The sequence below is a fragment of the Mustela nigripes genome, chromosome 13 (genome assembly GCF_022355385.1).
Source record: "Mustela nigripes isolate SB6536 chromosome 13, MUSNIG.SB6536, whole genome shotgun sequence".
Lineage (NCBI taxonomy): Eukaryota > Metazoa > Chordata > Mammalia > Carnivora > Mustelidae > Mustela > Mustela nigripes.
In genome coordinates this window covers 127,025,239-127,047,434 of record NC_081569.1, presented here as the reverse complement: position 1 = coordinate 127,047,434, position 22,196 = coordinate 127,025,239, and the positions used below count along the sequence as shown (strand labels likewise).

General features: G+C 44.9%; 1 protein-coding gene and 1 pseudogene across 32 annotated transcripts in view; both read left to right on the top strand.

Moving 5' to 3' along the window:
- Window positions 1-22,196, top strand: part of NRXN3 (neurexin 3) — a 1,559,048-nt gene that overhangs the window by 509,749 nt on the left and 1,027,103 nt on the right. For all 32 annotated transcript variants that reach the window (XR_009399188.1, XR_009399187.1, XR_009399186.1 and 29 more), the window contains 2 exons: window positions 2,747-3,185; window positions 7,316-7,699. Coding sequence is in view for 28 of the 32 variants with exons in the window: in XM_059373628.1 (XP_059229611.1) it covers window positions 2,747-3,185; window positions 7,316-7,699 (823 nt within the window). In the remaining 4 variants the exon portion in view is untranslated. The remainder of the gene's footprint in view (window positions 1-2,746; window positions 3,186-7,315; window positions 7,700-22,196) is intronic.
- Window positions 7,223-7,324, top strand: LOC132000572 (U2 spliceosomal RNA; annotated as a pseudogene).

Genomic DNA, 22,196 nt, shown 5'->3' with positions numbered 1-22,196 from the left:
ATCGAGAATCAGACGCATCACTGACTAAACCAGCCCGGGGCCCCTATCCTCCATCCCTTTAAAAGTCTTTTTCTTTTTTCTCTCCTGCCTCATGTAAGGATGCTTGAGTTCTTTATCCATTTATTATTCAGTGGAACCAAGTCTGTGCCCCCCCTGGGAGGAGCTATTGTTATACATTAATAATTCATCTTAACAAGCGATTCGAATCATAGGCATTGAACCAAATGCAGAGAAAGCCAAAGTTTGTTTATGACAGAGAGCTCTCCCATGCCGGGGCACAATAGTGGGGTTAGAAAGGAGAAGTTGCCAGTCATTAAACTTTGTTTTTTTTCTGGCTCACTGGAGTGATGGATTGCCTAAGGATCCTGCAGTATTTCCGCTTTTCACAGGGTTAGTTCAATAGTGCTCAGATGAGACATTCAGGAAGCTGAACTTGCATGATTTTCCATGTAATGTTAAAGATGAGCTTCCCAGGTGTTGCTAGAGGGACCTCACTCCAAGTAGCCACAGAGGTAAAGCACGTGGTTGCGAGAGTCCAGCTCCCTGGGTTCAAGTCCTGCTTTGCCAGTTACCAGATATTGTGACTGTGAACTGCTTCCTTAACTACTCTCCACATCTGTTTCTACACCCGTAAAAGCAGGGGATGATGGTGGGTGTCTCAAGTGGGTGTTGTCAGCATCTGATGGGGGATGGTAGGTTTTAGATCCTTAGCGTAGTATCTGGTAGTAGATGCTCAGTAAATATTAGTATCACTGTTATTTTCAGTGTTACCGACGATGGTGAGGCCCATTGTCAAGGTCATATAGTAGGTGGGGCATTTTCAATTCTTTGTCATTAGTTGTACATTAAAAGGCCAACAGTTCTGCTCTACCCTCTCCTGGTGCTGGGGAAGAGAATGGAGACAATTCTATAGCTGGATATTAGGTATTAAACAGTTTGTATTAGGATGACCCATCCATGATGGGTCAAAATGAAATGATCCATTTTTCACTGAGATGGATTGCAAGACTTATTTTAGTATTTAAGTGTTGTTATTTTGTTGAAAATAGAGATGATAATACAATCTCTTTTGGGGTCATGGAAAGGATGAAATGAGACTAACAGCTACGTTACCTCCCTACAAAGGAGCTGAGATTTCTTTGCCCTTACTCTGTGTCATTCCAAGTGCTCAACATGCATTAACTCATTTCACCCTTGCAAAGTAGTTAACACATGTGTTCCCATTTTCAGAGGGGAAGAGAGATCCGGAGAAGTTAAGTGACTCTGCCAAGGTCACACAGTTCATAGGCAGTGGATGCAGAACTTGAGCCGAAATCTGGATCCTGACTTAGAATTTGATGATGATGATGTAATAAGATGATGTAATAAGATGATGTAATGCACATAGCAAAGTAATTGCCATAATCAATTGTAATGTTAGTCCCTTTCCCTTTCATTTTTTCCCCCTTTTTATTGGAAAGATGTTACTTAGAGATCAGGGGACCAAGACCCATCCCAGGGCACTGCAATCAAAATTCAGTTCTAGTACCAGCACAACCTCTGAAATTCTGATTTGTGGGAATATCATTAATCCCTGCTTTTATGTGGATTACACCTGGTTTCAAAAATCATAATAGTTTTTTGTGTGTGTGTGTTTTAAGGTGTTTTATTCTCCCACCATATGTATATGGAAGGCACATACATGTGCACAAAACACAGATCTCCTTCCCCACCAATTCTGACACTAAATAATTTTCTTTTAGTAATACATGTGCACGGTGGGAAAAAAAACAAACAATGCAACAGCGTACTGTAAAAATCAGTCACCTTCTTATTCTTGAATATGAAACTGACAAAACCCACTCCCCAGTGATAATTTTATACTTTCCCGTGTTTCCTTCCAAAGCTTTTTTATGCAGTTAGGAGCATATATACACATTACACACATGCCTTCCCCAACACACACACACACACACACACACACACACACACACACACACATTTAACACAATGATAGTGTAGTACACACTTCTATTTTCCTTGCTAATTTCACTTAATGATATTTCTTGGAAAGCATCCATGTCAAAAGCAGAGCACTACCTTTTTTTTTTTTTTAAAGATTTTTTAATTTATATTCCAGAGATAGAGAGAGAGAGTATACACAAGCAGGCAGAGAGGCAGGCAGAGGCAGCGAGAGAAGCAGGCTCCCTGCCGAGCAAGGAGTCCGATTCGGGACTCGATCCCAGGACCTTGGGATCATGACCTGAGCCGAAAGCAGAGGCGCTTAACCCACTGAGCCACCTAGGCGTCCCCAGCACTACCTTGTTTTTTAGAACTGCATGATTGTCCGTCATGGGAAGTGCCAGTCTGTTGTTGATGGTCATTTAGGTTGTTTCTGGTCTTTTACTAAGTATACTTCAGTAAATATCTTTGTGTTTAAATATTAGTATTTGTGAAACTCAGTCTCTCTTGATTTTTGCTTGCAAACTTGTATTGTATAACTTTCTGACAACACAAAAAAAATTGGCCAGAAGGAGACAACCCAAAAGGAATCAAATAGAAATGTGGGGGCTTTTTCCAGGGCTTATGTGTACCACACAGCTCTCCCAATGCTTTTTCAAATGCCATAGCTCCTATTTCTCATACTGATTCAGACATACTGTGTCCTGAAGCCTCTTCTTGGGCCTTTTTCCCGGGTGCCCAGTGAGCAGTGGCTGGTAACTCTTTGCAAGATTGATTCATATGGCACTTGTTTGGCTTTTGACAGGTTGTTTATAAGAATAATGACATCCGTCTGGAGCTGTCTCGCCTGGCCCGGATCGGGGACACCAAGATGAAAATCTATGGTGAAGTTGTATTCAAGTGTGAGAATGTGGCCACGCTGGACCCCATCAACTTCGAGACCCCAGAGGCGTACATCAGTTTGCCCAAATGGAACACCAAACGCATGGGTTCCATCTCCTTTGACTTTCGCACGACTGAGCCCAACGGCCTGATTCTCTTCACTCACGGCAAGCCCCAAGAGAGGAAGGACACTCGGAGCCAGAAGAACACCAAGGTGGACTTCTTTGCTGTCGAACTCCTCGATGGCAACCTATACCTGCTGCTTGACATGGGCTCAGGCACCATCAAAGTCAAGGCCACTCAGAAGAAAGCCAACGATGGGGAATGGTACCACGTGGACATTCAGCGCGATGGCAGATCAGGTAGGAAGGGGCACGATGGGGACTGAGAAGAGAGGAAAGCTGCAGCTTTTCAGTCTGTCTGCCGGCTTTATATTTTTTTATTTGAATGTTTGCACTTGCATGCATGTTTGACTCTTTTGCTGTTCTCTTTAATGGTTGTTGTAAGATTATGTTTCTGAACAAGATATCTTGTCTCGCCGACAGTGCACGTGGTCTTCCTTCTCTTGTCACTCACGGCACAGCCGTCTCAGTGATAGCTCCAAGGCTCTGGAGCCAAGCACGGTTTTACAAGTAGCATTTCCACTCCTACCAAAGAGACTGTCATGTAACTGGTGTGATGGGGTTTTTTTTTCCTCCCCTCCTTTTCTTCTTCTCCTTTTTCCCATCACCATGGAAACACAGTTGTGACATCACAGATGCTGCATTATGTGATTACTCTGTAGGATAAGCTTCACTGTGTAAGAGTTCATGCAGTGCTACGCCCTTCAGTAATTGGCAAGAGTCGTGTTGCAGGGAGAAATTATGACAAGAAAGGAAAAGGCAAATTGATTTTTCCTGAAGTCATGTTCAATTTAAAGCCTTCCTTTGGTGCGAAAGCCTATATTTCACTCTTTGCTCAGACCTCACTGACTCTCCCTTCCTCTTCATAACCTTTACATTTGGTTTAAATGGCTTTGTTTGTTTCTGCAGCCGCAGATCAAACAAGTGAGCCCCAGGCAGTACATAGCTACTGTGGAATGGTAACAGAGAGGGATCACACACACACACACACACACACACACACACACACACGTGCGCGTGCGCGCAGTCTGGAGCTTTTGAATGCCCGGACAGTCTGCCTAGCTTTCTCTGGACCATGTGGCAGTGAAGGTCACATTCTGTGCCATCAGAAAGGACATGTCACCCAGAGTGGTAACTAGAGCACTTGAATTTCACACTGATTTCCTGACTCTCCATTTAGATGGGGTTATATTCAAGAGCAAGGGTCTTGGCAGTGTTTGTTGTCATTTTAAGGACTCTCTCCTGGGAAACATGAAAAGTCTTTCATTTGGACATTTTCATGTTGGTGCACTTGGCTGCTAATAGAAAGCAGTAGGTTCCCTCTAAAGGCTGCAGCTGGGAATGGCTGAGCTTTCCTGGGACGGCTTTTCTGCATAATCCTGCAGGCAGAGGGATGACGGAGACAGGCCATGTTGCCCTTAGGAGGAGCTGGATGGGTTCTGCAGAGAGGGCAGACGGGTGGCAGATTGTAGCCCTGGCTGGTTTAGTGCCCAGCAGGATGCTTTATTGATTGTCTGAAATCTAATCGGAACCAAGAGGCTTCAAATTAAATGTGCTTGTTGAGTAAGAATTAACAGTTTGTGCTTTTTTAACAGAAAAGACACAAAAAACTAATTTCTCTGGAGGCTGAATCTTTCTCTCTCTCTTTCTAAATTTACCCATACAGTGTCAACAGGGGCAGAGCCTGAAAGCTATCCTAAAATTATAGGGGAAACACTTTTGTTGGTTTTAAGACCGTGTGTTTTGGGTCTCTGGACGTCCTTTATGGTTGATGGATGTCAGGATTGGCTAGCCTAGACCTGACACAGCTTCAAGGTTACCTACCTATCTGTGTCATGCATGGCCTAGAGCACAGGAAATTGTTGGATGTTTGCTTCTGTTTATTCCCAGCACGGATGGCTTTTTCATGTGGGGCACTTAGTTGTTAGAACCACTGGTGGACCCATCTTTGGCAAACCTGTCTGGATTTCTGAAGCCTTGAATTTCATATCCGGAAGCTATAACATTGGCCAATTCTGATACATTTGATCAACACCTATAATAATTTACTGAGTAAGCAAATCCTTATCTCATGAACACAGCATAACATCAAACTTAATATGATCTGTTAAACTTCATTTTGTCACAAGGGTATTTTCTGGTATGTTTTTAGTTACGAACATGTACCAGGGTGAGTAGTTCTAAAAACGTCTGCCTACTCGAGTGCGGTGCCTGCTTCCTTGCTCATGCTGAAGCCTGACATGGGAGATTGGCGATCCCTCCCCGGTTGGGGGACTCCTTCTTGAAACTTGATTCAGTGCATTCAAAACGGTTGTGGTCACACACTCACAGGACGGATTTCCCTCTGGATGTATTTATGGCTCCAACATTTAAATCCGCGCCAGTGCTGTCCTTATTTGGCAAAAGCTGCTCTTCCAGGTTGGGGATCCAGCCGCTCTGTGGGCTTGTGAAGGGCAGAGCAAGCAGTGTGAGAGGAGAGGAGATTCTAGCCTCAACGTCCTCATTTGTGAGATGGTGCCCTGTTAGCTCCTCCCTTGCAAGATTGTTAGGATCAAGTCCAGAAAAGCACGCACAGCACTTAACAATGGTGACCAGGACAGAATGATTGATATGTAGGTTTCTACCATTTTAAAAACAAAAACGCAAAGCTGATTTCTCCAGGGGAAGACCTCGAGAATAGAGTGGGGGAAGCGTGTGCCGCTGGCATAACCCGCCCAGAAGCCCCTAAGGCTGACCTTCTCATTATGAGTGCGTGTCACACTCTTGATCTTACAGGGTCCTCTTGGTCCTTCAGGCTATCCCTTTTATAGCCCAGGGGACTGAGACTGAGGCAGAAGTGAAGGCTGCCTGATACATGGCAAGACCCAGGTATCTTGGTACCAATAAAGCCCTTTACGAATACCAATTAAATTTAAGATTTCTGGCATCACGTTCAGATATCACTTTAATTTTACAGTTTCCTTGATTTTAGTGCTTGCTTTGGCAGCACATATACAGTTTCCTTGATTTTATAGTTTAGGAAAATGGACTGTAAAGTAGCTTGGGGAATGGCCTAGGGTCAGAAGGCCATTTAGGACTTGAATCCCAGTCCCGAGTTCCCAGGCCAGGCTCTAGGTTTGCACAGTCTCATTGATGGGTCCACAGCTCTGCTGCTGCTGTGCCTCGTCTGCCCCTCTGATCTCGTCTCCTGCTCACTCTTGGGGCCCTCCCATTCTAGTCACACTCTGGCTTACCCCAGAGCCTTTGTAGGTGCTGTTCCCCCTGCCTGGCATGTTCTTTCCCTTGGACTTAGCATGGCTGGGTCCTTTTCAATATTGTGATTTGAGCGTACCTGTCCCCTGCCTGGAGAAGCCTTCACCCACTATACATTTTTAAGGAGAAACCACAAGCTGCTACCACCCATTGTTCTTGCTTCCTAGTACCGACCATTACCCAATTTCTCTTGCTTATTGAGTCATTTGTTTAATTTCCGTCTCTCTGCTCTGGGATATCAGCACCACAAGAGCAGAGACGTACCTGTCAAGTTCATCTCTGTGCCTGCCAGTATACCAGAGAACAACAGGTGTGCAGTACATAATTGTTAAATGAATAGACAAAGATGTTCCAGTTAAAATTTCTCCAAGGAAATGCTCCAAATATTCACTGGTGGGGCTGGTAGCTAATGGCAGTATACACGGTATTAGTGCATGGAGGGTTCCATCATTTTGTGCATGGCAAGTGAGGGATGAAGACTCAAGCAAGCACTTCCAGAACCCTTACTCTGTCCCACATTCTGAGGAGCAGTTTACACATAGGATCTTATCTAATGATCATGCTGGTCTGCGAGGAAAATTATTTTCCCATTTTACAGACGAGGACATTGAGGCCGTGGCAGGTGAAATCACATCTTCAGAGTTACACAGCTAGTACCTGGTAGAGCTGAGATTTAAACACAGGCAGCGGCTGGGCTGCTCTTAACCTCTTCAGTAGGTGATCTTCCGGCCAAGACTCTGTAGAGCAAAGACATCAGCTTAGGTTTTCGTTCACTGAGATGGTCCTGAATCTTCCTACCACTGAGAGTGTCTTAGCAGCAAAGACTGGAACCAAATGGCCAAACATTTTCCTTTCTACTGTCTGGAAGCCTCTGACCCCTTTGCTTGCTTGTCTTCACCTGGCCAGGTACCATGAGTCTCTGAGCGCACCTGCTGGGCTCCTTTCATTTGGTTCATTGACTGGCAGCCTCACCTGCGATGCCCCGAGGGCTGTTAGCTCACTCTGTTTCCATCCTTCCATCCCCTATCGCTTCTCGGCCTTTTGGCTAAGATCAAGTGTAGTATCTGTTCTTATCAGTTTAATATCTGATACGTCCTCTATCCATCCTTCCATCCCAGGTACCATCTCAGTGAACAGCAGGCGCACGCCATTCACCGCCAGCGGGGAGAGCGAGATCCTGGACCTGGAGGGGGACATGTATCTGGGCGGGCTACCAGAGAACCGTGCCGGCCTCATCCTCCCCACTGAGCTCTGGACTGCCATGCTCAACTACGGCTACGTGGGCTGCATCCGTGACCTGTTCATTGACGGGCGCAGCAAGAACATTCGGCAGCTGGCGGAGATGCAGAACGCTGCGGGCGTCAAGTCCTCCTGTTCGCGGATGAGCGCCAAGCAGTGCGATAGCTACCCCTGCAAGAACAACGCGGTGTGCAAGGACGGCTGGAACCGCTTCATCTGCGACTGCACGGGCACGGGCTACTGGGGAAGGACCTGTGAAAGGGGTGAGTTGGCCTTCATAGGCGGCATGCAAGGTCCGGGTGGGCGTCATGTATAGCAGGTGTGTCCCGCTATAGACCTGCTCGGGCTCTCTCCATGTTACAGAAGCATTTCTTCCCATTCACTGCTTTCCAAATTATACTCTTTCTGCCTCCGGATGTGTGAATCTGTTGAACTAGGGTTGGGTCCTGGAAAGGGAGACTTTAGAGTAAATATTACCAAGCTTATGATACTTTTTGGATTAAGAATGAGACATTTTCTATCCAGAGTGGGTGAATACTTCTCTTTTGGGTTTCTCCATGGGCTAAGAAACCTGCTGTTTCATTTATTCATTTAACTCATGTGTTTCGGAGCTCTCTGTATGCTAGCTCTTGGATGAGGCTTTAAAAATACACTATTGAACAAGGTAGGCCCAGGCCTGATCTCATGGAGTTGCGGTCTGTTGGAATATTTAGTCATGAAACAAATAATCACAAACGTGGTGAACTCTATAAGAAGGCAGCATGATGTATTGGTAAAGGACATGAACACGGGAGCTAGGCTGAATGAGAAATCTGACCTTTATGGAATGATGTGAACTTGATCAAGGTAATCAATATCTTTGAGACTTGATTTCCCCCTCTATAAAATAGGGGTAATCAGTTACCTACATCAGAAGGTAGTGGTGATGATTAAGTGAGTTAGTAGATGATGACTTAATAAATGTCCGTGATTGTTACAACAGTAGTTATTGTCATAAATATCATTAAAAGGAAAATGGAAGTTTGGGGGGCCCTTTGCAGGGGGACCCAGCATGCCATGGACGTTCACAGGAAGCTGCTTCCAGGAAGAAATTTGCAATCTGAGACTTGAAATAGGAGTAGGAGTTAGCTTGGCAAAGAGTTTGGAGGAAGGCATGTGTCTTAGACAAGAAAGAAATGTGCCAAGGGACAGAGGTTAGAAACTGGGTCACAGGTGGGGAAGGGAATGAAATCCAACAAGGACTGGAATGTGGTATGAAGTGGGGGAAGGGCGTGAGAGCTGGCTGAAGAGGAGGGGAACACCAGTCCAGGAGGCTGGGAGAAGCCCCTTGTCATTCACCACCTTGGCATTTTGTCTTTGCACTGAAGTACAGTTTGGGCAAAGGGCAGAGATAAAGGTAAAAAGAAGCAGCATCAGGGCAAGGAGATTCTGGTCCATAAGCTATGTTCAATTCCAGCTTCGTTTATTCTTTTATATGCCAAGCTTGTAGACTTCAAGCTGGCTGTCCATAGGTTGTCAACTTCTATCTTATATGAAGGGATAATTTACAGAGTTACCAAGTGTTTAGGACAAGTGTAGCTCTAGGGCTTGAAAAATACTCGATATGCAGTAGACATAGTTCTGCTCTCAAGCAGTTTATCATTTGTTTATGGAAGGAGTTGAGAGGTCTCTACGAGAAGTAGTAATAAAATGATACAAGGTGGGCACCTGGGTGGCTCAGTGGGTTAAGCCGCTGCCTTCAGCTTGGGTCATGGTCTCAGGGTCCTGGGATCGAGCCCTGCCTTGGGCTCTCTGCTTAGCGAGGAGCCTGCTTCCCCCTCTCTCTCTGCCTCCTGCTCTGCCTACTTGTGATCTCTCTCTCTCTCTGTGTGTCAAATAAATAAATAAAATCTTTTTTTTTTTTTAATTGATACAAGGTAGCAGTGTGGGCACTGTTGGTGGACCAGACTGGGAAGACAGGGAGATTGAGGGAAGAGGAGACTTTCCTCAGGAGGGAACTGCAAGATCTCATCCCTATAGGCCGTCAGTGGACAGAATTGTCCAGTATCAGGAGTCTGGGGATGAGGATGATTCCTGAACAAACTAGGAATAGGGGCTGGTCAGGCAAGGATGTTTTCAAGGACTGGCTTTTGTGAGGGCCACTGCATAATTAGTTAAGGGGTATTTCAAGAGAAAAGTAGATCTTTCTTTTTTACAGCTGGATCAAAAAACAGGACACAGTACACTGGGGCGAAGGAGCAAGAGAGAACTGTCTTGGAGCTCGTGGAATGTAAAGTCAGAGTCACTGAATTTTTGAAGCTAGCACAAGCAGAGTAGGAACTAGGATGAGAAAGGAGCCATCTGAAACACAAGTGGGCCACATGGGGCTGGACAGTCTGTCAAGCTCCTAGACTTTTTCCAAACATCGTTGTAGGGTAGACTACCCTGGTCCTGGTTTGGGGCAATAGAAAGGGCATTTGACCTCTGAGATGAGTGAGACAGTTTTGTGTAAGCCACATTGTTCAGATCTCCCACTACCTATGAAGTCGTGTAAGAACCGAAGATCATTTCAGACCTCTCACTCCTTCCCCTTGGGTCTCCTCTCAACCCGAGGGCCGTGACTGTAGCCAGCAGCACACAGTGTCTCTGAGCTCACCTATTCGAAAGGGCAGATCCATGGGAGTTGGTCCAAGATTTGCCAAGAACAGTGAAAGTCACTGCACCTTTTATGTTGTCACTTCTGACTAGTTATTAAGAAGCAGGTGATTGGGAATATATGAGGGACAATTATTCCTGGGACATTGCAGCCAAGTCATCCATTCTGGCCAACCGAGAAGGAGCATAACAAATTTAAGACATTTGATCTATAAGTCACTCAAATCCCAGACGGCGCAACCGATTGTTTTGTTCCCCTGCTAATTGTTTTTTGGCCCTGTATTGTTCCTGACGCCTTGTTCAGAATGAATCAGTGGAGTGTAAAAATGATAGGACTCCACTTGCAAGCAGAGAAAATAGAGTTCCCCCATGACATTGTTTTTCTTTATTGAAACTGATTTCTCAGTGGAGATGCTTTGAGCGTCTTTTATTCCTTTTTATACATGACACAGACATTTATTGACACCCTTGTATGTTACAGGCCTTTATCAGATTCTGGAAATGCAAAACCACTGACATAACTTCTGATTTTGACGAAGGGGTATATAGTCCTTCCAGGAAAACAAAGGGAAATGTGCTAACATGTGGTAGATGTTTTGCTTTTTGTTTATAGGGGACAGTAGGGCAAACAGATCGGAGAAGCTGTGCCTGTGTAAGGGAGTGATGGTTGGGAAAAGATTTGAGATTTCTTAGATCTTTTTGCCTTCTATTTCTAACAAAACTCTGATCCTATAGGCACTTCTGAAGAGTGGTGAAGGAAAAATATTTGTTAACATTCTTTATGTAAGGACCATGATCCCCTTGAGATACAGGAAAGCTGCCCCACCCACTGTGACCCCATCAATGTGGGCACTCAGTTTACCATTTTCTCTAATTTTTTTCTATAAACATTAACCCTAAGCCTAGAAATGATCATTTGTACTAAATGTGGTAAGATTAAGATAATTTTGGGCTGCCTGGGTGGCTCAGTGGGTAAGCCTCTGCCTTCGGCTCAGGTCATGATCTCAGGATCCTGGGATCGAGCCCTGAATCAGGCTCTCTGCTCAGCGGGGAGCCTGCTTTCCGCCCCCCCCCCCCCCCCCCCCCCCTGTCTGCCTCTCTGCATACTTGTGATCTCTGTCTGTCAAATAAACAAATAAAATCTTAAAAAAAAAAAAAAAAGATTAAGACAATTTCTAAGGCAATGTGTCTCAACCAGCCCAAACAGTGTCCTTGACTTGGACTTCGTTGTGGTATCAGTTCTTTGGTATCACTGGTCCCACAATAGGAATGGTTGGGTTAGAGAGGCATTTGTTTATATAAAACAGAGAAAGCTTAGGTGGGATGTTAAACCTGGCGTTCAGAGAAAAAGCAGAATTGGGGATGGCCCAGATCAGACACTAGATCAAAGTAGCTCAAGAACTGAGGCAAACTGAGCAAGTATGTCAGTTTGTGGGGCAACGCCCACATCAAAGCTGTCCTCTAGAGACAAGGGAATAGGGCAAGGGTCCTAGGAAATATATGAATATGTGAGATCAAGGTTAACTTGCAGGTGTATCTTTCTCTTATAGTAAAAATGGACGACTCTTGCCTGTACCCTCATGAGAGTGTTTCTGCTGCCTGTGAAGATAGCAACTCTAAATCTTGATGTTTAACAATCGGCTGGATATTATACTTAGATTGTTTTGGGATGATCTGATACTATTCTAAGATGTAGATCTATCTTCCCAGCCCAATTTTTCAGCTTTAGCTATTTTGGCTTGTTATTCATAGTGATGTGGGAGATGTTTGTCTCCATGACCCAAAAAGCAAAGGCCTGTTTTAGCTGCTTAGTGCTAGTCACTTTGGTTAAAATGCTTGTCTGCTGGAAGACCTGCCCTCTTGGGAAGCCCTATTGTTTAAAGGAAACATTCTAGCTTGTCTTTCTTAAGCAGATACGATCAGTTGACATGGGGCAACCATGGCATCTTCTCTTTGTCCCTGTGGCCAAACTGTTTAGTTCAGTTGGTGGGAGCCAAGCATCGATGGCCAAGACTATGAATTTGATTAGTTTGTGGACCATCAAGCTGCAATTTGGTGAGGCCACTGCAGAGTCTGTCCTTTCCCCTGGATGGATTTTTCTGAATGTATGCCATCATTGATTTGGCAAGCAAGAAAGGAGGGTTCAGCACAAGTCTATTCCTATGACAAGAAAATTAACCTACATGTAACTCGGGTGGGCTGGTGCTTAATGGCATGAATGTTAGAGTCACATAGACTTGGTTTCTGTGACTTGCTAGCTAGGTGACCCACAACTAATTTCTCTCTTAATTTTGCTTCTTCTTCTTTCATTTATTTATTTATTTTATTTATTTGACAGAGATCACAAGTAGGCAGAGAAGCAGGCAGAGAGAGAGGAGGGGAAGCAGGTTCCCTGCTGAGCAGAGAGCCCGATGTGGGGCTCGATCCCAGGATTCTGGGATCATGACCTGAGCCAAAGGCAGAGACTTTAACACACTGAGCCACCCAGGCACCCCCTCTTAATTCTTCTAAGCTTCAGTTTCCTTACCTGTAAAATGAGGATACTAATACTTTCTAGGTTGTGTTCTTTTGGTTGCAAGCTACAGAGCTGACTATGGCTAACACAGTCAGGGAAGAGGAATTACTGCATGATTCCATGGAGAGGTACTGATAAATGAAGACCTCACTAAATGCCTCTTTAAAAGGGAAGCAGAACAGCTCCAGGGACCCCAAGGCACTGCAACTGATGTGATTCCTCTCTCCTAACCTCCACATTCTGGTTTTTTCTGTCTAGAATTGACATATTCCAAAACCAGAAACTGATTGGGCCAATTTGGTGTGTCTGCCTTTCCTTCCATTAACCAGCTCTGTCCTGGTGGGTGATGACCTACACAGATAGGAAGGGTCACCTAGAGGCACATACACATGTGTGTGTGTGTGTGTGTGTGTGTGTGTGTGCATGCATGTGTGTGTGTGTGTGTGTGTGTGTGTGTGTAAACATATACATACAATGTTACTGAACCATTTTCTTAGTGCTCTTCCATGGCTAAGCTTAGCATTCCTGACCCATAGGCCATGTCCTGTTACAGATATCCAGCCATGTGGAACTGCTTCTGTCTGATACAAGAAAATACTTCCTGGGATCATGGAAATTGGATCCCTTTGAGAATATTAATTTGCACAACCAAGAGAATATGATGAGAGGGTAAACCTGCTCTTCTCACTGGTTCCCGGGATTCCATTCATCTGATATAAACACCAGCTGAAAACCAAGAATGCTGATATTTTGAGTTTTCTCAAGTGACTCTTGTTCCAAAGGAAAAGAGTACAGATAGCAGCTGCTACCCCTTCCAGTGCAGGAACTTCCCTTTCAGCCAACCCTCTGAGTGCTGCTGTGTGCTCCTGGGGTAGTGGCAACACCTTGTGCCTGGGAAGGCTGAGATCCCACAGTTAGATGGATGGGAATGTGTCATTTGGATGCCATATGGAAATTGTGACATCAGAAATAGTAGAGTTGGCAAGTACTATTGATGTTTCCTGCACCTATTCTTATTTCAGTAGGTGAGGAATTGGAAACATCACTTTAACTTGGAGTAGCTGTAGAATGGTTAAAATTTATGATTCCTGACTCTTAATCTATTGTACTTTTCATTATATTGAGGAGCCTTTCCTTCCTGTATATCTGAAAGAGGTTAGATTGTAAGGTCATTGAGGGACAAATAATGCATGCAGTATCTCTGTGCCCCCCACCCCCATCTGAAGGACTGTGAGGTAGACATGCAATGTGGTCATTAAATGTTGGGAGGTCTCAGTTCTCTGTCCTGGGTCTCCTGTTAGTCTGCACATTCCCCTTGGTATCTTCATCCATTGCTATGGTGTCAAAGGTCATCTATATGAAGTGACTCCCAAATCTCAGATTTCTAGCCTGGAACGCTCTAGAATCCCAGATTTCTGTATCTAGTTGTCTACTTGAGATATCCATTTAGACTTCTGATAGGTATATTAATCTTAACATTGAGAAACAGAAATTTTGAGTCCCTCCTCCCAATGTTAGACTTTTTTTTTTTTTTTTAAGTTTTCCCCATCTCAGTAAATGGTATCACAATTTTCTTTGGCATTCTTGTTGATTTTTCTCCGTGATCTCATTAAATCTATCAGCAAATACCTGTTGATTGCTTATTTAATCCTATTCTCATCCATTCAACTCTGTCACTCTCCACTACCATCATGGTAGGTCAGTCCACGTCAGTCCATACTGATCTCTTTTTTGGACAACTAGATAGCATGTCATATGATTATGGAAAGCTCAAAGTTATTTTGTGCTTTTTAAAAGAGTATTGAGGCGCCTGGGTGGCTCAGTGGGTTAAGCCACTGCCTTCGGCTTGGGTCATGATCTCAGGGTCTTGGGATCCAGTCCCACACCGGGCTCTCTGCTCAGCAGGGAGCCTGCTTCCTCTTCTCTCTCTGCTGCCTCTCTGCCTACTTGTGATCTCTGTCTGTCAAATAAATAAATAAAATCTTAAAAAAACAAAACAACAACAAAAAAGAGTATTAAAGTTAGATTATTAAAATGTTTCCTATTTAACACATTCCTGCCTACACTAGCTTTAGTTTCAGTGGCTTTTCTTTCCCCAAATTGTAGGAAATGAAGCTGTGATACTTCTTTGGAAATAACTTCGACATTATCATGGCAATTCCACAAGTGGGCATCTATCTCTTCTCTGTACCTGCTGTGGTGCGCTAAGTTGTGAGGGTGCAAATTAGTAGAAGACATGGTTTCCGTCCTTCATGAACTCAAAGGCTCATGGAGGGGATGGAGAGGTAGTCTGCAGATTGTACTGCAGTCTGCAAAGGGCAGGAATTCAGGGAATTCCTGGGAAGAATCATAAGGAAGAAAGAGATAATAATTAGAAATCAAAATATGTTTAGCCCAATATATCACTTTATGACTGGTTCTGGATCCACTGGGGTCTGGTCAGATCGACTCACTGGTTTAGGAATAGAAGAAACCCGGGACACCTGGGTGGCTCAGTTGGTTAAGCAGCTGCCTTTGGCTCAGGTCATGATCCCAGCGTCCTGGGATCGAGTCCCACATCGGGCTCCTTGCTCAGCAGGGAGCCTGCTTCTCCCTCTGCCTCTGCCTGCCATTCTGTCTGCCTGTGCTCGCTCTCTCCCCCCTCTCTCTCTCTGATAAATAAATAAAATCTTTAAAAAAAAAAAAAAAAGGAATAGAAGAAACCCTAGCTTCCAAGGTCAAATACAATAATGCTGGTCACTTTTGTAGGTTCCAGTACAATTGAAGGTTTACCCTCCATTCCCCAGGGACACCCAGGCCCTTTATTTAGGTATCTGACCTTGAGATTCTTACTTGGATTCTCTGGCCTCTCTGTTCTGCAAAAATAAAATGAGGCAGTTAAGTTTCCTGCTCTCTCAGGGCCCTTCCAATTCTAAAACTCTGTGATTCTCAAATGTCATCAGCTTGGCAGTGTCTTTCTTTATCCCGAGGAGAGGGGTAAAGGTGAGTGAAGGGCAGGATAGGAAAGCAAGTCCTTGTTCTTTACAGGCTGTGGAACTCTCTGAGTTAGGAGGCTGGGTTTAGTTATATCAGCACCGCAATGAAGTACCCTGATTCCTTCCTCTATGAAAATTAATGCCTTAGTGTACCGGGAATACTTCAGGCCCATGATACATAAGTTTTAATTGACGGATTCATGAATTGAACCTTGGATTTCTTAAGAGCATTAGAAGGCTGTCACCTTTTCCATCCAGTTCTTACCCCTTTTGTTGGGGAATGACATGTATCAGAGAAAGGGGCTTTTTAAGAAGTAGACCATTGATCAGCATCAACCAACATGTCCTCACTTTTTTCTTATTTGTTGATGCTTGGCTTATATAGTTGTATGTCTGGTGACTACCACAGTGGCAAGAAGACTTATCCTCCTCTTTTTCCTCTTCTTGTTTTCTGCGTTTCCCTTCCCACAGGCTCAAGATTATATGATCCCCGGAAATTGGCCCAGATTCGTGAACCCTTCCTAAGTGTTAATCCACCAGGTTAGGGTCCGAGACACTGCTGATCACAGCTGCTCCTGTAATTTTAAAGAGAGTCAGGGAAGGAGATTCTAGCTTCTCTGGGGTCTTGAAGCTCAAGGACCTCAGAAGGACAGGCTGGGGACTTTGGGCATCTTTGAAAAATCTACAGTTAGACCTATGCTTAGCCTGAGAACGTGAGGGTCAGAACTTTGGGGCAGCACATGACAGCTGCTTAGAGCCATTGCGTGCCTGCTGCGGGCTGTCGTTCTGCCGAATGCAGGGACATGGTGGCCATTTATTTATTTTTTTTTTTTAAAGATTTTTATTTATTTATTTGTCAGAGAGAGAGAGAGCGAGAGTGAGCACAGGCAGACAGAGTGGCAGGCAGAGTCAGAGGGAGAAGCAGGCTCCCTGCTGAGCAGAGAGCCCGATGTGGGACTCGATCCCAGGACGCTGGGATCATGACCTGAGCCGAAGGCAGCTGCTTAACCAACTGAGCCACCCAGGTGTCCCATGGTGGCCATTTATATGGCCCCTCTGTACCTTCATTACTTTTATTACTGCCTTTGCTAAAAGCTTCTTCACTACCGGCAGACACCTGCCCATTGTGGCTGCAATCAATCGAGATGCTGCTGAATTATGAGAAACAAGTGCTTTAAAAGGCACACGGATTATCATAGCCTTTTCAAGCATCTCTGGCTCTGTGTCTTTTCGTAGGCAGGTGAATTCTTGCTTGCTCCCATCTGGGTTACGAGGAAAGGGAAGTTAAGAGATCTATTATTGAGGGAAATTCTGTGCCTGCTCTCTGTTAAGTCCTGGGCCATTTAACCCTCGCATCCACTCTGCAGGCTGCATATTATGATCCTCATTTTCTGGATGAAGAAACGAAGGGCTGGATTCATTCATTCCAAAGCACCTATTGAGCACTGTGTGCTGGAGACTGCGTTGAGCCCTGAGGATACAGAGCACTGACTGTGTCCCTCCTCACACACACACACACCAATAAATTCTGATCCCTGAGGAAGGTGACACATAAATGTGGGGTGGAAGATCATGGACAGCATCAGATTCAGTGACACTTAAGCTGAGGCTTGGTAGAGTAGCAGGACTCTGCCCAGTAGACCAGGCAGACCAGACAGGTAAAAGCATTCCAGGCAGAGGGAACCGATATACAAAGGTGACTTTGGTAAATAGGAAGGTTCCGCATGTGGAGGGACTCTAAAGTGTGGGAGTAGGAATATTTTAGAAAGTGTGGCCGGAGGGGTGGCCGGTCCAGTTGTGAGGTTCCTCGTTTGCACCTTGTAAGCTTGGGACCTTATCTCACAAGAGGCATGCCATTTTTAGCAGTGGGATGACAGGATGGCATATGGGAGACAGGAGCCCATGGACCAGTGTACATTAGTTCTGTTTGCATTTGCATTAATTCAGGAATGAGAACTAAGAGCCCCCAGTGAGGTAGAGAGAATGGAGCTTGAGTTTTGGGGACCCAACCAATAGATATTTAAGGGCAGTGTCAGTGGGACTTAATTGTACAATGGCTAAAGAGTGGCCAGGACTGGATTAGAATGAGGGTTTGGCCAGAGAAGTTCCTGTGTCTTCTCTGTTCTACTCAGCCTTCTCAGATCAGCCAGAGGTTCTTGGAAGGAGTGGGGAGGATGTTGCTAGGAGTCACCTACATGGGCTGGCCCCGCCCTGAACATATGCGACCAACCCTTTGTCTGTGCCTTGGTTTCCATGTTTACCACCAGGAATATCCATGGTGGCTGCTTACTTGGCTTGTTGGGAACCTCTGTTGCAGAGTCAAAGTGAGCCATGCCCTCACGCTTATGCAGATAAGCCAACATGCCCATTTTTGAATCCAGAGTTCAGCAATTCGAGAATGAAAAAAATTATCTGGTTGGTGTTTTTATCCCATATTTTTTTCTTGTTTTGTAGAAATAACCTAGATAAGATTTTTGCGGTTAGGCATAAGATACAGGTTGGAACTTGAAAGTAGGAAGGAGGGCTGTGCCGGAAGGGAAAATAACCAAAGCACATGCTTCTCCATACTTCAGGTGGTTTGTACTTGGAATCAAGGCATGACCCTGGTGTAAACCTAGATTCTGAAGAATTACATTAAGATGCTCTGTTGTTTATAACTGTGACGATCTTTTTTTTTTTTTTAAAGATTTTATTTATTTATTTGTCAGAGAGAGAGCAAGCGAGAGTGAGCACAGGGAGACAGAGTGGCAGGCAGAGTCAGAGGGAGAAGCAGGCTCCCTGGGGAGCAAGGAGCCCGATGTGGGACTCGATCCCAGGATGCTGGGATCATGACCTGAGCTGAAGGCAGCTGCTTAACCAACTGAGCCACCCAGGTGTCCCAACTGTGACGATCTTGACCAAGCTCTGGCATAGATTTGATGGGAAAAGTAGTTTTTTTGTCTGTTGTAAAACTGGACATATTTGAGATTAAGCCAAAAGATCCTTTCTTCAGAGATAGGAAAACCAGATTTTTAAATTTTCCAGTATTTGGGTTTCTCATTAGGACTTTACAGCAATGACACCCCATCCCGAGGATTGCGTATGTGTCTGTGCGTCGAGCATATGTGTATAATTTCCTTCCAGTTTCCCAGACTTTCCTCTGTTTTATCACGGAATCTGTTTTAATCCAGTTTCGGATTATGAAGGGCGGGAGACAGTAGCCATGTAGCAATCATGAAGAAAAAGCAAAAACTCAAAACCCGAAACTGGATTGACCTAAAGGAAACCAGGCAGAGTGGGAGGAGTCATTGATCTACAGGCTCAGATGTCATCTAGCACAACCCCCCCACCCCCCAGTTTTTGGTTGAGGAAACGGGGGCCTCCAGGTAGGAAGTGAGCTGCTCAAAGGGTAGACTATAATGTTCTTAACCCCTCACTTCAGTTCCCTTGCTTGAATTTTTCAAAGAAATACACGCAGGCAGCATCTGTATATATTTTGTGCAGGTGTGTGTGTTCATGTCCCCGTGGCCTACTAAGCAGTAGAATCATGGCCCTGTAGGAGAGGCACTTGGCCGATCTCCAGTAATTTAGTCTTATTGATAAATTGTATCTGAAATGCTGGCGACTGATTTAGAGAGAAGGAACGTGACGAGAAAGACGTGGATGCATTTCTCTTTTCTTCCTTTCATCACGCATCCCATCTTGCCCCATGAACCACAAAATAAACGCAGCCCCCCAGAGAGGATGTTGTAGGGACAGCTGCTTCTGGGACTTGAAGCTGGAAACCCTGGATCTAACAGCTCTTAGAGGGTCCCCTTCTGTGGGCTATTGGCCCGCCCTTTCCCTGGCAAAGAGATGCAATCTTTCTTGGAGAAGATCATTTCATGCTTCTTAGCATGTTTAACCTTTACAACAAGGCATTCTCCTCAAAATGTCGACAAACCCCAACCGAGTCTTTTGAGAGGCCGGTAAATCAGAAACCTTATGAAATCTGTGGGATTAGCACGCTCCTCTTCTTTGTTTCCCCGGGGAAAGAAAGCCTGGTGCCTTCCAGATTTCAATCTTCTCTGCAGGCTCCTTGTCTGGAGTTGCCTTCTGTGGCCCACTGCTATTTGAATATTATTTTCCTACAGTTGCCCATGGCCACATTTCCACACCAGCCGAGGGCAGCACGTTCTGTATCTCCATCAACGACATTGTAAAAGGAAGATAACTGCTCTGATGTTTGCTCAGTTGAATTATTCCCACCCTTGAAGTCTTCCTTTCTGGATGTGAAGTTAGTAGCGGGCTCTTAACATCACCACACTGGGCGGCCGGCTGCTGCTCACAAGGACCTCATCTCCTGCTGGGTGTCTCTTGTCCTCTTGCTCCATTTTTCAGCCTGTAACGAAACTTCTTCCACAAACAACCCAACTTCTCCAGTCGCTGCAAAGTGGGGTCTCCTTCTGTGAAGGGCTACAAAGTCAGGTCTATGTGGAGTACAGATGTGGGAAGAAAATTATGCTCAGTTTACCTCTGAGGAATGGTAGGGTCAAGGATGGATTACAAAAACCTGCCCAAGGTTGTCTAGTTCTTCTGGACCCTCCACACCCAAACCCACTCTTTTCTGATCAGTAATACTCTATGACTTCTAGTGACAAAGGAGCTCGTCTCCCATTCATTTTTGGGTAGCCCTGAATATTCCAAGAATCTGCTTTTGGGGCACCTGGGTGGCTCATTTGGTTAGGCATTCGTCTTCGGCCCAGGTCATGAATCCAGGGTCCCATGTGAGCAGGGAGCCTGCTTCTCCTTCTGCCCCATCCCCATTCATTCTCTCAATCTCTCTCTCTCTTTCTCTCTCTCACTTAAATAAAAAAATAATCTTTTAAAAAGATTTCCTTTTGCCACTAACTGAAGTCTCAATTCTTCTAATAATCTTTTTTTTTTAAGACTTTATTTATTTGACAGAGACAGAGCCAGTGAGAGAGGGAACATAAGCAGGGGAAGTGGGAGAGGGAGAAACAGGCTCCCCACCGAGCAGGGAGCCCCATGTGGGGCTTGATCCCAGGACACTGGGATTATGACCTGAGCCAAAGGCAGATGCTTGCTGACTGAGCCACCCAGGCACCCTGTCAATTCTTTTATTATCTTTCTTTTGATATTGGTTCAGGCTTTGGGAATGATACAGGATTTATCTACTCAGGTGACATTTATTCAGTACTCAGTATGCCACGGACACCCGGGTTATATAGAACTGATCGAACCCAAACCCTCTTCTCCAACAGACCTTCAGTTATTTCAAGAGGACTGTCTTTTTCCACTAAAGTGTTGTCAGTCATTCTCAGGATAGACATCACTGCCTGCTTCAACTACCCCTCCCCTGTTGGGGTTGTGAGTTCCTTCATAATCTAGTGGTCACTGAAGTGGCTGGAGGAAGGGGAGAGGGGCCATGCACTTCCTCAATGGAGGCATGGTGTCCAGAGCCAGGGAGACTTCCCAGCTGTGTGAAGCTGGGAAGCCTCTTAAGCAGCAGGCATGCCTTATTAGAGCAATGGCCTAAGTGATTATCAGACACTGTGACATCATATGGACCATGGGCTCATGTGGCCAGTGGGATTCACTGGTATATTTATGCTTTTGCTAGTTTCTTTTCTTTTTTTTTTTTTTTTTAAGATTTTATTTATTTATTTGACAGACAGAGATCACAAGTAGGCAGACAGGCAGGCAGAGAGGAGGAAGCAGGCTCCCCACAGAGCAGGGAGCCTGATGTGGGGCTTGATCCCAGGACCCTGAGATCATGACCTGAGCCAAAGGAAGTGGCTTAACCCACTGAGCCACCCAGGCGCCCCCTTTTGCTAGTTTCTTAACCTGAAAAAATGCCTTGGGTCCACAGTAGGCAGTGTACATTTGCTGCTGGATTGTATTTCTTAAAATAGTTCTAGACCGAGTGGGTTAAAGCACATGTTTCAAAGCGAAGCTGAATTTATTTTTGGCCATATGAACTTCTCAGGGTATCACTCAACAAGGAACCAGGTTTTTGCTAAGTATCAGCTAATAGAAAATTATGGGATGCGAGAGCTGGTCATAGCCTTAAGAGTCATCTAGTCTGGTTATGATAATTTACAAAGGAGGAATTGGGTTCTTCGTTATGTAAGTTGTCCAGGGTCAAACAGGCAGTCGTGGTGGGTCTTCTGACTCAGGATTTTGAGTCCTGGGCTGGGACTCTTGGTCCTAAGGCCATGTTAGGAGGTGCTCTAACTTAGTGCCATTGGTGTGGTCATTCTGCACAGATGACAACAGTTGTGTACAACAACACAGAAACTTTCTGCATAAGCTCAGGGGCTCCTTGCCTTTTTTTTTTTTTTTTTTTTTTTAACATGTAATAGTCCCTTTATTTATTGCAAATAGGCTAGGCGATTAATTCACAGTTAGCAACTTATGGCCTGGAAAATCTCATTACCCGAACTTTACATTATCAACACATCTGTTTAAAAAGAAGGCTTAAAGAAGTGGTCTGAATATCTAGATTCCTGATCCTCTCCAAGAAGGGGGAGAAGCACTGAATGGCAGTTTTGGAGGAAGTATAGAGGGTTCAAGGTTGTCAAAGCCACTGAAATTCCCACATCAGAGGGTGTAAAAAGGGAATCCACATTTATTGAGTACCTACTATGTGCCAGG